Genomic DNA, 17,382 nt, shown 5'->3' with positions numbered 1-17,382 from the left:
ACATATAATTACATAATCGATACGACGCTGAGTAAAGTATTTCAACATATCCTTTTAATATAAGTAAAACCTTTTTCATTAAATAACCCTGCGCAGGCGCTATACTCTCTTTTCAATGTCGACATTTCAGTCTAATGCTGGCTCATAGAATACATATGACCTTCAAGAGTGTTTCTCTTATATCTTCCTTTACTACCTTTACTTCCTTCTTATACTTCCTTTACTAACTTTAAACATTTCGATATCGGATCTATCTAGAGCTCATGTAGCAGAATACATTAGATAATTACACGACACTTATTAAATATTTTAAATTGACGATTGGCACAATTAAGATCATAGTTGTTAGTATCTCCATTAAAGATATTTTTATATATATAAATTATACATACATATAATTTTAAAAAATAAATTCATTGTTTTATATTAGCGTCCATATAATCACTTATGTAAAAGAAAAACTATTATATATATATATATATATATAAAATCGATTTTCTTTACTTAAGTGATTATAAAGATGCTAACGTAAAACAACAAATTATAATTGTTTCTTTTTTTAGTTAAATGATTATACTAATGAAAAACCCATGAATTTACTTTTAATAATAATGTGCGTGTATCAATATAAATATTATACATTCAAAGTGTCAAAATTGAAAGTAAAATAACTACATAAAAATGTGTATCATAGTTTTTATTTGAAATATATTAAATGCAAGATTCATTTTTGCAAATATAATATCTGATCAATATCTGAATAAATTAATGTTGCGCCTCCATATTTTTTTTAAACTCTAGCGAAATCTCTACTTGCTGCAAAATTGAATGTCGTATCTTATTTGAAAACGAAAAGATGTTATTCTTTTGTTAATTCAATTATACTATTATTGGATTTAAACTCATCATTGTGTAGAGTACATAAACGTAAAATAAGATACCGAGGCCTTGATTAACTGCAATGTAAGATCCCTTATATCATTGCGCTATTCATACATAATATACGCTATTGTATATATATATTTTATATATAATCCTACCATGGCGAAGCATTCTATAGATGAAACAAATATTCCAACTGTCAAAATAAAATCTTTAGATCTTCTTTGTAACAGAAACAATATCATTCTTTGTATATGTAAGGGAGCTATATACCATCGAACATTATATCTACAAAAGTTAATTAATCGTAAGCGACGAATCGGTAATTTACGATAAATTATAACAATTCTTTTTAAACTTTCACCTGTTGTGCAAAAACATTGACTTCTCTCTCTCTCTCTCTCTCTCTCTCTCTCTCTCTCTCTCTCTCTCTCTCTCTCTCTCTCTCTCTCTCTCTCTCTCTCTCCTCTCTCTCCTCTCTCTCGCTCTTTACTATTTTAATATAATAGTCTCTCTAAAGTGCGAATAAATTTCTTTCACTTTATTTTACGAGAATGTTTCTTACACCGTAACAAATACATTATGATTATGATCTGTTATATCTTGACCAATATAGTTGGATATGAACATGTATAAAATAGTGACTAATGCATTTAGAACAGGTAGGATTAAATCCTTGATATTATCTAGTAATTTATCATCTGCAGATGTAATCTGAAAAATCTAAGACAATTCCATATTGATAATTAGATTCCCGCACATACAACGTAATAATGATTTTACTAATAATGGCAAGCATTTTATGCTTTGTTATGGTTTCTACTAATTATTATAAAGAAAATTATTCCTAAAATATAATCCGTTATTAATTATTAGGTTGGAGAGAAAGTAATCTGGAATTTTTCGAAAAAAATATGTATTTAAAAAAATGATTAGAACATTTCTTCGCAACTAAAATAATTGCTGTTTGACTCTACTATCTTCTGCCATCTTCCAGGCGGAAGTTGAATTCCGTATTAAAGGCTGGCTCTTTGATTTAAAGAATTCTTCGATCTATTTCTCGATTTCGATTACATTTTAAAAGCGTTATCCCTTTAAACCGTGCTGCATCGATTGAAATAGATAATAATCTGAAGGCGCCCCATCTAGTGAATGGCAGAATGCAGGACTTCCTAATCCAAGTCGATTAAGGTGTTCACGACTGCAGTGATATGTATTGTTTTTACGAAAGAATGACCTTAAATCGATTTGAGGCATATAACAATTGTTTATCGAGCAATGTTACGTTTAATTTGGTTGTAGATCTCAGCGGTGACTGTTTGATGTTGATTGGGTAAACATCTATTAGGGGATCTAGTCCCTATGATCTTAACTTTGACATATGTCACTACCTTAAGTAATTTCCAAAAAGTTTCAGTCGCCTCTCGTTGTTTATTACAAATTATAAACATAAAAGTTTCACACATTATACGTAATTTTACTGACTACAGGGGTGATGTAGAATAGACGTTTGCCAGGAAAGTTGCCTCCCTTTGCCAGGAAGGTTGCAAACCCATATGGAATCGTGTAATAATAGACTTCGTACTGACTTTCGTACTGACAATAGTGTAGATCTTGCTTCGCATGTACGATTTCACATGGGTTTGCAAATTTTCGGATATCATAAAATACAATAATATACCTCCTGTCGTACTGAAAGCATAGGGCAGTATGAGTTGAACCTCGCTTCGAATGGAAAGTTGCAATCCATATAATAATAGACCTTGCTTCGCACTGACTAGGGGTGATGTAGAACAGACCTCGCTTTACCAGGAAAGTGGCAAACCCATGTGGAATCGTGTAATAATAGACTTCGTTTCGTACTGACAATAGGGGTGGTGTAGATCTTGCTTCGCATGTGTGGTTTCACATGGATTTGCAAATTTCTATCGGAAGCGAGGTTCAACCGACACTGCCCTGTGCTTTCAGTGCGATACGAAATCTATTATTATACATGATGTCCGAAAATTACATATAATTCGTGAAAATTTTTTTTTATAACTTTTTAATAAATAATAAGCGACGGTTAAAACTTTTTGGAGGTTATTCAGAGCAGTTGACAACATATGTCAAGATCAAGCTCATTGGGGTTGGATCGATATATTTACCATTGATTGTACCGGATCTGCTTTCCCATTTTAATGCCTCTAAATCTCTTGTTTTCATTGGTCATCCAAGACGCGATATATGATTGTCTTCGAGATCAAAATTTTCTCTTTTGAAGCGTCTAAACTATCTTTCACACATATCAGCTGATACAGTATTCTCTGCATATGTCTCACGAATCATTCGTTTGATTTTGGCAGCGTTTTTTTTCAAATTGAAAAATATAAACAATGACAAATATGCATTTTATTTAGCATCTTGTTAAATCGAAATAAATATATATATATGACAGACAAAAAGCTTGTCTTGCAGTAATTTTAATGTATGATAGACAAAACAAACAAAATGTGTATCACTCAAAAAACAAAAGTTATTAACAAAAATTATTACAATACACTGTAGTAATTTTTGCCATCTATCTGTGTGATTCGGATTACTTTCTCCCCAACCTAATATAATCCATTATTAACTTGAAGTATCAATATTATACACACACACGCAGGCTCTCTCTCTCTCTCCCCCCTCCTCCCTCCCTCCCTCTCTCTCCCCCCTTTCTCTCTCTTTCGTTCTCTTAGCATAGAAATATAAAAACTGGAAATTGTGTTATCAACTGGATTATCGCTATACTTACAACACAATTCTTGCTTTTGTATGTGAAATATGGAACGTTTGCTCAAAAGTTAAGATTGAAGAACGAAACAGAAAACTTACTCGATACAAATTGAGACTCATCGAGGTTACTCCACATATTATTAAACAAAACAGCATCGATTTAATACTCGATTGCAAATGTTGAGACAATCTTTAAAGAAAAATATGTCATATTACGAATAATAATAAACCTAACACATTATCAAATATATACTTCATGGCTTGTCGATGGATGTTCACAGCCCAAATTAAACCCTCGAATATTAAAAGTTTGTTTTTGGGATTAATATCTCGTAACTTGTTGTTGCTCATTGCGTGTTCGATACGGTAGCTAATAAATAAATTAATATTGTACATTGCAATTATGCTCATCAAATAAAATTTTTTGGCTTTAAAACGTTTCTTTTAAAAGTGACAAGATTATATTTATAACTTGTATTCTTACAGTTACATCTTTATGTCTCTTAAGTCTCTTCATGTTTACCTGGCAACCTTAAACATTCCACAAGTGTATTGAAGAAACGCAATAAGCGTTGTTCCTATTCCTACTGTTATAGTTATTCCAATGAAGAATGCTAAGCCAATATGCAGCAGAATCCAGAAGAAATATTTTTCTTGATCGACGAAGTATTCCACTATAACTGGTGTGCTTTGTGGTCTAGATATATTTATTGGTAATATAATATTGAGAATATTCGACCAAAATAGACCGACGATAAAAGCAGATACACTACAAATACCGCATACTAAAGGAATTAGAAAACAATTGTTATTCAAATTTTTATCAAATGATTTTTTAAAGTTGATTTATATCTCAAGCTCATTCATGCATTATAAATTTTATTATCTCTTTATTATCTTATTTTAATATATAAATGATAGGAAGGCTATTAGGATCAAAAAATATAGCAAATAGAGCACAAATGATAAGAGTGTAATTTTCCAAAAAAAAATATAAAATATTACAAATGTTTCGATTCAATTCAGGGTCTCTTCGATGTAGCCAGACATAAACTAAATAGGTATTCAAATTAAAATAAATAACATAATGATTATTGCGTTTGTACTTTGCGTTGACATCTCAATTACGATAATTGCGATATTTGCGGTTAATTGCCTTTAAAATTCATCCTTGTCTCTGACCAAATTTATTTATATTTTATATTTTTATTTTTCCGACGTATATACAGCTAACGATTTTTATTTATTTTTTCTTTTCTTATTGTATTTAATTTTTTGTTATAGTGTGTTATTTATATTATACCGAAACGTTTATAATATTTTATATTTTTTTATTAAAAATTACATTCTTATCATTTGCGCTCCATTTACAACATTTTTTGATTCTCATAGTCTTCCTATCGTTTATGTGATTTTATCTTGTGGATTTATATTAATTATATAATGATTTAGACATATTAAATTATTTATATTTTCACTTTTTTATTAACCCGAACATGATAGGTTTTTGTTATGTAATTTATAGCACACTTATATTTTTTCTAATATTTTATATCATTTAAATATATTCATTTTTAGTTAGTAATCATTGCACAAATGCATGTGATAAATTATATAATTTGACATACTTGATATATCATGTATATTTCTATATGATATATAAAAAGTATTGCATATTCTGTCTAAATCATTTTTCTGCTGAAATCTTAAAATTTTTGCACTGAAAATGAAGTATAATCGAATTAAAAAATTTACAAACATCTTACTCATAAGTGCAGTAGTATAACGATAAGCATTATATCCATACTCGTTAATGATAGCAAATTCGTTTTCGTCTTTTAACTCATTACATGCAAGTTGCAGGTGCTCCAGTAAATCTTTTACCTGTTTTTTTATTAATTATAATAATGTAATTTTATATTAATAATTTAATTTTATATTTTATACATTTATATACATACAACAGAGAGATGTAAAAATTGTTTATGTAAGATTTCATTTAATAATAATATATTTCTGTTCAATGTATGTGTGTACAGAGAGAGAGAGAGAGAGAGAGAGAGAGAGAGAGAGAGAGAGAGAGAGAGAAGAGAGAGAAAAGAGAGAATAAGTTATTAACTCATAAATTATTTCGCAAATTTTTAACTTGTAAACTAACTTACAGCTTCGATATTAATACAAAACATATTATATTTTATCACAAAAACGGCAAAGATGGATGCGGTAGATAAAGTTTTAGCGACAAAATCCGGAGTACATTTTTGTGAAATAAAGGGTGTACACTGTAAATAATAATTTTACTTACGAATTTGTATTAAAAAATTATTTTTAGACAGTTAGAAGCGCGCATATAAATGCACAACTTTTTAATTTTATGTTATTAAACTTATTTTAAATAATTTTTATAATATAATGTTTGGTAGAAAATTATATTCATAAAGATCATTAAATGTGTGTCAATAAATGATGAAAATTTCATATAGATAAAAATTTGCTTTTCCAGTAATGACAATAATTATATATATATATATATATATATATATATATGTGTGTGTGTGTGTGTGTGTGTGTGTGTGTGTGTGTGTGTGTGTGTGTGTGTGTGTGTGTGTGTGTGTGTAATTATATAAGTGCAAAGAAAGTGAATACAATTATTTATAGTTAATATAATTTTATTTCAATCTAAATTATGAGATATATTTAAGATATGTATATATTTATTATTTATAATAATATATTAATATTATTATATTAAAATGCTTACCTGAAATATAAAACATGACGTCAAAATAGTTGACAGAAAAGTGAATTGAAGTCGAGTAAGGTTCGATTGTTTGTAAGGCCATAGACCAATAGCGAGTAAAAGTGTCCTATTCAATTTAAAATACTGAGTCTCGAAACGGATCATCGTTTTCCGAAGTCTGAGATGCATATGACAGTGAAATAATCGAAGAAAGTACACACATCCCCTCTAATTTCCATTGTTCGTTCAGATATTTCATTTTATTTATTATTTTTCTCTTCTGATATAAATTTTAGCACAAATTGCGTATAATTTCACAGAATGCAAGCCGACACAATATAATACGACGCGATAAAAGTAAAATGTCCATAGTTTAATGTTTTTCGCAATAAATTCCTTAATTCTTTGCGATCGATTTGATAACAGATAATTTCAGCAAGCGTTTACCATAAGAAAATAAAAGAAAATATTTATCGAATGAATTACTAAAGCGCGAAAGTCGCACATGCGTATTCCCTACTTTTCTTTTTCACCGCAAATTTACACGTTTCATTCTGTTGTCTGCTCTCGTGGCGTACATTTGATCTTCAAGACGAATGTCATTCACTATTGAGAGCATCGAGTCTTTCTGATAAAGCTGATACTATTTAAGAGAATCGATCATACTTATGCATGATGTAAGTTAAACCAATTAGCAATCGGCGCGATGAAATTTCCCAATTTAAAAATTAAATACCGACACGTTATTAATTATCGTTTTATATATATATATATATATATATATATATATATATATATGTTACATAAATTTTTACTTACTACACACATTACTACTTACTACACTTTAATCAACAAAATGTTTGTTTCTCCATATTCTTTCTTACATAAAAAGCTTTGTACATGCTATAAAATAGAAACATCCACTTTTTTAAATTTTTTAATACATTATATGTATGAAATAAAATATTATTTCTTTGTTAAAAATATTTTGACCATGTTGTTATATATGATTCAAACTCGTCATTGTACAGAATATATAACTGTAAAGTAGGACACTGAGACCTTGACTAGCTAGAATGAAAAATATTTTATATTTGATTGCGTTAATCATTAGTAATATACGCTCTAAGTATATTTTACATATTATCTTACCGTGGCGAAAAATTCTAGAGATATGACAAATAATCTGGCATAATTCAACATAAAATCTTTGGACTTTCTTTGTAACAGGAATAATATTATTTTCTGTATATGTAAGGGAGCTATATACCACTGAACGTTATATCTACAATAATAAATAATTATAAGTGACGAATCGATAATTTAAGACAAACTACAAAAACTTTTTAAGTTTGTGTTCGTTGTTTAAAAATATCTCCTATAATTTAACATAACAGTCTCTAAAGTGAAAATAGATTTCTTAAGTAAAATTCTTAAATTTTATTTCGCAAAAATATTACTTACACTGTAACAAATATGTCGCGATTGTGATCCGTTATATATTGACCAATACAGTTAGATAAGAACATGTATGAGAAAATGATTATTGCATATAATAAGGGTATTATTAATTCATTGACATTATATAAAGATATATCATCTGCAGATATAATCTGAAAAATCTGAGACACGAGATCTACGTTGATAATTAGTCTCTCGCACAATGTATGGTTTTACTATGAGTAACAATATGCTTTTATGTTTTGTTTTGGTTTCTATATTAATTTTAATAAAGTCAAAAAATCTGATATTAATTAACTTGAATTATCAATGTTATTATAGTCTCTTTTTTTTCTTTTGTAATATAAAAATACAAAATTGTTTGATAACTTTGAGGTCATCTGAATGAAAGATTATCGTATTTTATTAATTGTTACAACAGTCCACAACAGCAAACAGGATTCTATTCTATACTTTTGTATGTTGTTGTTTACTTTGAAATATGCTTATCTAGAAAAATGATTGAAGAACGAAACAGAAAACTTACTCGATACTGAGGCTCATCGAGGCTACTCCAAATATTATTAAACAGCATACCATCGGTTCAATACTCAATTGTATGTTAGTAGACAGACTTTAAACAAGAAGAAAAATGTTATATTATAAATAATAATAAATCAAACACATTATTACATACATGCATACTTCATAGCTTGTCGATGAATGTCTACAGCTCAAATTAAACCTTCCAATATCGAAAATTTGTTTTTGACATTACTATTTCGTAACATGTTGTTGCTCATTGCGAGCTCGATACGATAGCTAATAAATAAATTAATATAACGTATATTGTAATTATGCTCATCAAATAATATATTTTTGATTTTATTAATGTTTCTTATGAAAATGACAAGATTACATTTATAACTCTCATTCTTATGGCTGTTCCCTTCACCTTCGTACCTGGCTATCTTAAACATTCCACAAGTGTATTGAAGATACGCAACAAGCGTTGTTCCTATTCCTACCATTGCAATTATTCCGACGAGAAACGCTTAAGGTAAATAAGAAATATTACTAGACTATTATGCACATACTATAGAATGGATACTAACTTCATAGCTTGCCGGTGTACATCTACGGCATATCTTATTTCTTCTAATATCAATATATCATTCTTCGGACTATAATTTTGTAATATACTCTTTTTCATTGCGTGTTTGATGCGATAACTGTGAATACGATATTTATCAAGAAACATATTTATTTATCATTACAATATAATTTTGCAGATACAAAATCTACATTTATATTTATAATTACAGTTTTATTTACAATCTCGGTTAACTCGTTTTTGTTATTTGTTTTACCTAGAAATTTCAAACAGTCCACAGATATGTACAAGGTATGCAATAAGCAACGTTCCAGTTGCCACTAATACAGCTATTCCTGTACAAAATGCTGCATTTAAGTGTAGGAGAATTAAAATGAAATATTTTTCTTGATCGACGAAATAATCAGCAAACGATGTGGTCGAGAAACGTTTATCGGTAAAATAATATCAATTATATTCGACCAAAATTGTACAACAATAAGAGCAAATATACTACAAATAGAAAGTGCTAAAACCGTTAAGAAGTAATTATCATTTAATCTTCTGTTGCATAATGTTTGAAAATTTTACACATGATACGATATTTTGTTTTACTTGTAAGCACAAGCGTATAACGTTTCGCATTGTAGCTATATTTTTCAACGATAGCGTTTTCATGTTCATCTTTTAATTGGTCGTACACATGTTGAAGTTGTGTCAGCAAATCTTTTACCTGTTAATCCAATTTGTTATACCGTCTTTGAATGTCAGAAAGAATTGCTAGTTATAAAAATTTAATTGTCAGAAATGTTTCTTAAAATGGATATTATAAACTTATAGTTAACTTACAGTTTCGGTATTAATAGCGAAAAATATATATTGTATCACAAAGATAGTAAAAAAGAGCGCGCTAGATAGAATCTTGACGACAAAATCAGCGGTGTATTTTGAATTAAAAAATGTAGTAAACTGCAAATAATTTTTTAAAAATGTTTTATATTAAAGAATCTATTCTTATTTCTACCATTAATAACTTATATGTCTTGCACAGTGAACTGTCAATTGTATAACGGATATTGCGTTAGAGATTATATTATTTCGTTATTGATTATAGTAAAATTTTTTTTTGTATGTTTTCGGATAAAAATATATTTAATTTTCATTTTATAATTTCATTTTAGTATCGAGTTTGATATATGTTGTAATCAAAGAAGTAAGAAAGTGTATAAACAATATAAAAATAAATGATATATACTATTTTAGAATAAGGCATACAGATTATTTTTTTATTCCATATGGAAACAAATATATCTTAGGCATATATCATAAGCTTGTCTATATTTATTGACATTAAAGATTCTGCAGAAGTATCATAATGAATCCAATATTCTAAATTATAATAATTGCTTTTTTATGCAGAATAATAATATAATAATAATTTTACATTATATGAAAATATTTTGTAATTACAATTATATACAAGGAATGCCTCAAAATTATTTATATGCTATATTAGAATAACAAAATATAAAGACTGGTTGAAAGTTTTATTATAGAAAAATATCGTTACCTAATTTCCAGAAAACAAATGGAGACAAACTAAGCCAATGATATCACATACAGTTTATGCAATCAAATAATATTACATAAACATAATATGCAAGCATACTTGCCAATCTGTTAATTATTTTCATTACTAAATTAATTTTATCTTTTTGTTTAGCTTCTTTTTCGATGTTCTGTATAAATGCACTCTCCAACATAAATTATAAATGCAATTTAGAAAATTATAAATGAGAGATTGAAGTACACAATGAATAATAAAATATTATAAATCACTGCACATTATAGCTTGTAACTCAATAATATCAAGATATTGTCTTACTTGAAATAAAACAGCAGAGATCAAAATAGTAAGGAAGAAAATAAAACGAAATCGATCTAGTTTTGACTGTTGATAGGGCCACAAGCCTATAACTAGCAGAAGCATTCTGTTAAGACTAAAATATTGTGCCGTTACACAGATCATCTCTCTACAAACTCTAGACATGTATGACTGTGAAAAAAATCGACGACGTGCGCTCCCCCCCTTTTGCCCTAATCGATTAAATATTATCCACAAGTTTTCTCTTTTAATGTAAAATTCAACGCGAATTTAATGTAATACCAGATATTAAGCAAAATATCGTGTAATCGAAACACATGTAATCAAAACATTTCTCTGTGAATTATATGTATATACATATAATTACATAATCGACGCTGAGTAAAGTACTTCAACATATCCTTTTAATATAAATAAAACCTATTTCATATAAAATAATCCTGCGCAGGCGCTATACTCTCTTTTCAATGTCGAAACTTCAGTCTAATACTGGCGCTCATAGAATACATATGACCTTCAAGAGAGTTTCTCTTATATCTTCATCTACAACTTTAAACATTTCATATCGGATTTATCTAGAGCTCATGTAACAGAATACATTAGATAATTACACGGCACTTTTTAAATATTTTAAATTGACGTTTGGCACAGTTAAAATCATAGTTGTTAGTATCTCAATTAAACATATTTTTATATATATAAATGATACATACACATTATCTTAAAAAATAAGTTCATTGTTTTGTATTACTTAAATGATTATAAGAATTCTAACGTAAAACAACGAATTATAATTGTTTCTTTTTTTTTAGTTAAATGATAATGAAGATGCTAATGAAAAACCATGAAATTATTTTTAATAATAATGTGCGTATATCAATATAAATATTATGCATTCAAAGTATCAAAATTGAAAGTAAAATAACTACATAAAAATGTGTATCATAGTTTTTATTTGAAATATACTAAGTGCAAGATTCATTTTTGCAAATATAATATCTGAATAGTATCTGAATAAATTAATGTTGTGTCTGCATATTTTTTATAAACTCTAGCGAAATCTCTACTTGCTGCAAAATTGAATATCATATCTTGTCTGAAAACGAAAAGGAGATGTTATTCTTTTGTTAATTCAATTATACTATTATTGAATTTAAACTCATCATTGTGTAGAGTACATAAACGTAAAATAAGATATTGAAGCCTTGATTAACTACAATGAAAGATCCCCTATATCACATTGCGCTATCCACACATAATATATGCTATTGTATATATATATATATATATATATATATATATATATATATATATGTATATATATTTTATTTATAATCCTACTGTGGCGAAGCATTCTATAGATGAAACAAATGTTCCAACTGTCAAAATAAAATCTCTGGATCTTCTTTGTAACAGAAACAATATCATTCTTTTTATATGTAAGGGAGATATATACCATCATTATCTACAAAAGTTAGTTAATCGTAAGCGACGAATCGGTATTTTAAGATAAATTATAACAACTCTTTAAACTTTCACTTGTTGTGCAAAAACATTGACTATTCTCTACTCTCTCTCTCTCTCTTTCTCTCCTATCTCTTGCTCTCTACTATTTTAATATAATAGCCTCTCTAAAGTGCGAATAAATTTCTTACACTTTATTTTACAAGAATGTTTCTTACGTAACAAATGCATTATGATTATGATCTGTTACATCTTGACCAATATAGTTGGATATAAATATATACATATAAAATAGTGGCTAATGCACATCTAGAACAGGTTCTATTAAATCCTTGATATTATCTAATAATTTATCATCTGCAGATGTATTCTGAAAAATCTAAGACAATTCTACATTGATAATTAGATTCCTGCACATGCAACGTAATAGTGATTTTACTAATAGCAAGCATTTTATATTTTGTTATGGTTTCTACTAATTACTATAAAGACGGAAAATTATTCCTGAATAAAATATAATCCATTATTAATTATTAGGTTGGAGAGAAAATAATCTGGATTTTTTCGAGAAAAATATGTATTAAAAAAAATGATTACAACATTTCTTTGCAACTAAAATAATTGCCGTTTAACTCTATTATCTTCTGCCATCTTTCAAGCAGAAGTTGAATTCGGTAATAAAGGCTAGCTCTTTGATATAAGAAAAAAAAATTCTTCGATCTATTTCTCGATTTCAGTCACATTTTAAAAGCGTTGGCCTTGTAAATCGTGTTACATCGATCGAAATACATAATAATTCCTTGAGATTAAAAAAAGCTTGACATATACATTTACAATGCATTCATTTGAAAGTAATGTAACAATGCATATATTGCAAGCGAAAATAAAACTTGAGTAAAATTAAATGAATTTGTATCAATGTTTTATATTTAAAATAGATCCTCAGTTTTTTATATACTGAAAATTTATGTAATATATGTAAAATCCTATATAATCTATGTAATCTGTGTAATACATGTAATTTATATAATCTATGTAATGTATGTAATGTATGTAATGTATGTAATCTATGTAACCTATATATTCTATAGAAACTATGTATCTTTTTTTGTCTTTTTTTTAATTGAATATATCTATGTCTCTGGAGATCTCTTTAGGTACAAATTATGGGATTAAATATTAACTATTTTGAATATAATATAAATAATTGTAACATTGAGATTTGATTAATTAAATATTTGCCAGATTGCAATTTATTTGTTATTAAATTTTTTTTACCTTATTATTGCGTTGAATGTAAGACGGTAAAATATGAGACCGAAGTTTTCACCAACTGTAATGTTTACTTGTAATATTTAAATGCATTCTGAGATATATTGATTTCCTTACCGTGGCAAAAGACTCTAACGATGCGATAAATAATCCACCTACGTCTAAAGTAAAATCATTGGCGTTTCTTAACAGCAAAAACAGCATCAGTTTCTGTACATATAACGGAGCTGTGTACCACTGAACGTTATATCTACAAAATTAATATGAATATAATATTTATAATTTTATATCAATAGCTATGGTACATGCGTGCGTGCGTGCGCGCGCGCGCGTGCGTGTGTGTGTGTGTCATAACTAATATAAATATGTATACAGGGTGTCCCAGAGCACTATATACAAGCGCTTGTGATGTGGTAGAGTGTAGTAAACTGAATAGAAAAGTCTTATACTGTTTTACGATTTTCGCAATAATAATAGAAATATTAAATATTATGATCGTATGAGAAACGCTCAACCGTTCGAGCTATAATACGGCCCACCATGTTACAATTTTCGCAATAATAACAGAAATATTAAATATTAAAATCGAACGAATGAAAGGAGCGCTCAGCCGATCGAGCGCTCCTTTCATCCGTCCGATTTTAATATTTAATATTTCTGTTATTATTGCGAAAATTGTAAAATGATATAAGACTTTTCTGTTCAATTTACTGGTCTCTGTCTCCTGTATATATATATATATATATATATATATATATATATACAGGGTGTCAGGCAATTTTTGACCTTCAGGAAGTAAGAAGGTAGATTGGCTCAAATTAAGAAGGAAGGTACTATACTATTTTGCGATATTCGCAATAATTAACGAAAAATTAATTAAAGAAGATCGGCCAATGCGCGTGGCTAGAAGCACACGACGGCGAAGGCGGTCTGACTGTAACATAATGGCGGCGCGCGGCGAAGCGGTGATTGAGGAGGGGAGGAGCGATGAGTGTGTAAGCGCGTGGCGAAGGCTCCTCTTCTCCCCAATCACTGCTTCGCCGCGCGCCGCCATTATGTTACAGTCAGACCGCCTTTGCCGTCGTGTGCTTCGAGCCACGCGCATCGGTCGATCTTCTTTAATTAATTTTTCGTTAATTATTGCGAATATCGGAAAATAGTATAGTAACTTCCTTCTTAATTTGAGCCAATCTACCTTCATACTTCGGGACTGTCAAAATTTCCCAGCCACCCTGTATATATGTATATATATATATATACAGGTATCCGCGAGATTGCACAGACACCCTGTATATATATATACAGTGTCCGTCGTATCACGTGCCTAAAAAAAAACCATAAATAGATCTCGTTGAGCGGAACTAAAACGTCATATACCATTTTGAAATGCACCACGTAAAATTCGAGATATTAATTTAAAAAATCGGCGAATGTGCGCGTGGCCAGAAGCGCGTGCCGTCATCATGTTTCGGAGAGTTCGTCCACCGCCACCTTCCCACTCACCGCTACGCCACGTGTCGTCATTATGTTACAGTGAGACTGCCTTCGCCGCCGTGCGCTTCTAGCACACGCATTGGCCGATCTTTTTAAATTAATATCTCGAATTTTACGTGGTGCATTTCAAAATGGTATGTGACTTTTTAGTTCGATTTAACGAGATCTACTTATGGTTATTTTTTGGGCAGATAATACGACGGATACTGTGTATATATACAGGTTGTCTGTGCAATCTCGTGTGCACAAGACACGCTTTACAAACTACTATAGCCTGTGCTTTTGATATATTAGTTTATAAAATTGATTCTATATAATTGAATTTTATAAGAGTACATCTTACACGGTAACAGCTATAAGATTATTATGATCCGTTATATTTTGTCCGAGATAATTGGCGCAGAACATATATAAAATACTAATAAATGCAAGTAAGGAAGGAAAAAAAATTTCATCGACATTATCTGCGATCAAGGCAACACGAAAAATCTAAAAAATACAAGTTTAGTAGCTACAGTCACTTTACCAGCTATTTTAGTAGCTGTTACAGCTAACCTGTTTTCTAGATATAGTTTTCCAAATCATTTTACGATACACAAATATTAATTTTCTAAATAAATTAATGAAAATATTACATAGTAAAATAAATATAATATAGTATATTTATATAAAAAATCATGCCCAGAAAATTTACATAGAAATTGTTAGTTTGGAGTGATTTTTATCGCATTAATTTATTTTGTTTACAAAAATATAAGGAGCAGTATTAGTGAATTAAAAATAATAGAGTAAAAAAGAAAAAAATAAAGAGATGGGATGTACATATATCTCCCCCACTAAACAATACATATCACATATTTTGTTATATTATAGAATATAAAGTATTCATTTTCACAGATTTAAAAAACTTGAAATTCGAAATATACCTGAAAGAGATTAAGGCTCAGTGTTAATACTCCTACTACTATTAAACAGGACAACATTTTTTCAAATTTGGACGTCACAACTTTGCATAATCTTAAAACAAATAAGAAATATTACTAGACTATTATATACATACTATAGAATGGATACTAACTTCATAGCTTGCCAGTGTAAATCTACGGCATATCTTATTTCTTCTAATATCAATATACCATTCTTCGGACTATAATTTTGTAATATACTCTTTCTCATTGCGTGTTTGATGCGATAACTGTGAATACGATATTTATCAAGAAACATATTTATTTATCATTACAATATAATTTTGCAGATATAAAATCTACATTTATATTTAGAATTACAGTTTTATTTACAATCTCGATTAACTCGTTTTTGTTTTTTGTTTTACCTGCAGATTTCAAACAGCCCACAAGTATGTACAAGGTATGCAATAAGCATCGTCCCAGTTGCTACTACTACAGCTATTCCTGTACAAAATGCTGCATTTAAGTGTAGCAGAATTAAAAAGAAATATTTTTCTTGATCGACGAAATATTCAGTCATAATCGGCAAACGATGTGGTCGAGAAACGTTTATCGGTAAAATAAAACCAATTATATTCGACCAAAATTGTACAACAATAAGAGCAGATATACTACAAATAGAAAGTGCTAAAACCGTTAAGAAGTAATTATCATTTAATCTTCTGTTGCATAATGTTTGAAAAATTTACATAAGATACGATATTTTGTTTTACTTGTAAACGCAAGCGTTAAACGTTGCGCATTACAGCTATATTTTTCAACGATAGCGTTTTCATATTCATCTCTTAGTTGGTCGTACACATGTTGAAGTTGTGTCAGTAAATCTTTTACCTGTTAGTCCAACAATTTGTTATACCGTCTTTGAATGTCAGAAAGAATTGCTAGTTATAAAAATTTAATTGTCAGAAATATTTCTTAAAATGGATATTATAAACTTATAATTAACTTACAGTTTCGATTTTAATAGCAAAAAATATATATTTTATCACAAAGATAGTAAAAAAGAGCGCGCTAGATAGAATCTTGACGGTAAAATCAGCGGTGCATTTTGAATTCAAAAATGTAGTAAACTGCAAATAATTTTTTAAAAATGTTTTATATTAAAGAATCTATTCTTATTTCTACCATTAATAACTTATATGTCTTGCACAGTGAACTGTCAATTGTATAACGGATATTGCGTTAGAGATTATATTATTTCGTTATTGATTATAGTAAAATTTTTTTTTGTATGTTTTCGGATAAAAATATATTTAATTTTCATTTTATAATTTCATTTTAGTATTGAGCTTGATATACGTTGTAATCAAAGAAATAAGAAAGAGTATAAACGAAATAAAAGTAAATGATATATTATTTTAGAATAAGGCACACAGATTATTTTTTG

General features: G+C 28.7%; 4 protein-coding genes across 11 annotated transcripts in view; 1 reads left to right on the top strand and 3 right to left on the bottom strand.

Annotated features, from left to right (window-relative positions):
• The window catches only part of Slob (Slowpoke binding protein), a 357,719-nt gene that overhangs the window by 129,329 nt on the left and 211,008 nt on the right, over positions 1 to 17,382 (top strand). Inside the window, exon 2 of one of the 8 annotated variants that reach the window (XM_083107076.1) lies at positions 16,367 to 16,395. The exons of the other annotated variants lie outside the window; for them this stretch is intronic. The gene's annotated coding sequence lies outside the window, so the exon portion shown is untranslated. The remainder of the gene's footprint in view (positions 1 to 16,366; positions 16,396 to 17,382) is intronic. 8 annotated transcript variants of the gene reach the window in all.
• On the bottom strand, positions 801 to 4,229 carry LOC145976147 (uncharacterized). Its single transcript, XM_083107122.1, has 6 exons — positions 4,163 to 4,229; positions 3,893 to 4,009; positions 3,739 to 3,829; positions 1,448 to 1,605; positions 1,041 to 1,170; positions 801 to 956 (listed from the first exon to the last, which is right to left on the bottom strand). The coding sequence occupies exons 1-6, from the start codon at positions 4,177 to 4,179 to the stop codon at positions 906 to 908; spliced, it is 564 nt and encodes a 187-aa protein (XP_082963248.1). The 5' UTR covers positions 4,180 to 4,229; the 3' UTR covers positions 801 to 905.
• LOC145976411 (uncharacterized) lies at positions 7,400 to 9,374 on the bottom strand (the record flags this gene model as incomplete). Its single annotated transcript, XM_083107465.1, has 6 exons — positions 7,400 to 7,450; positions 7,532 to 7,664; positions 7,844 to 8,015; positions 8,374 to 8,453; positions 8,935 to 9,051; positions 9,190 to 9,374. Coding segments are annotated over 6 exons (738 nt in total), but the record flags the coding sequence as incomplete, so codon positions are not given.
• Positions 13,457 to 16,515, bottom strand: LOC145976146 (uncharacterized). Its single transcript, XM_083107121.1, has 6 exons — positions 16,361 to 16,515; positions 16,106 to 16,222; positions 15,954 to 16,044; positions 15,371 to 15,516; positions 13,651 to 13,783; positions 13,457 to 13,594 (listed from the first exon to the last, which is right to left on the bottom strand). Exons 1-6 carry the CDS (start codon positions 16,513 to 16,515, stop codon positions 13,544 to 13,546), a joined length of 693 nt encoding a protein of 230 aa, XP_082963247.1. The 3' UTR covers positions 13,457 to 13,543.

This window comes from Camponotus vicinus, unplaced genomic scaffold (assembly GCF_025532165.1).
Source record: "Camponotus vicinus isolate PSW18456_S1 unplaced genomic scaffold, iyCamVici1.0 SCAF_8, whole genome shotgun sequence".
Classification (NCBI taxonomy): domain Eukaryota; kingdom Metazoa; phylum Arthropoda; class Insecta; order Hymenoptera; family Formicidae; genus Camponotus; species Camponotus vicinus.
Note: the sequence above shows the minus strand (reverse complement) of the source record. Positions and strands in the feature narration are given on the sequence as shown.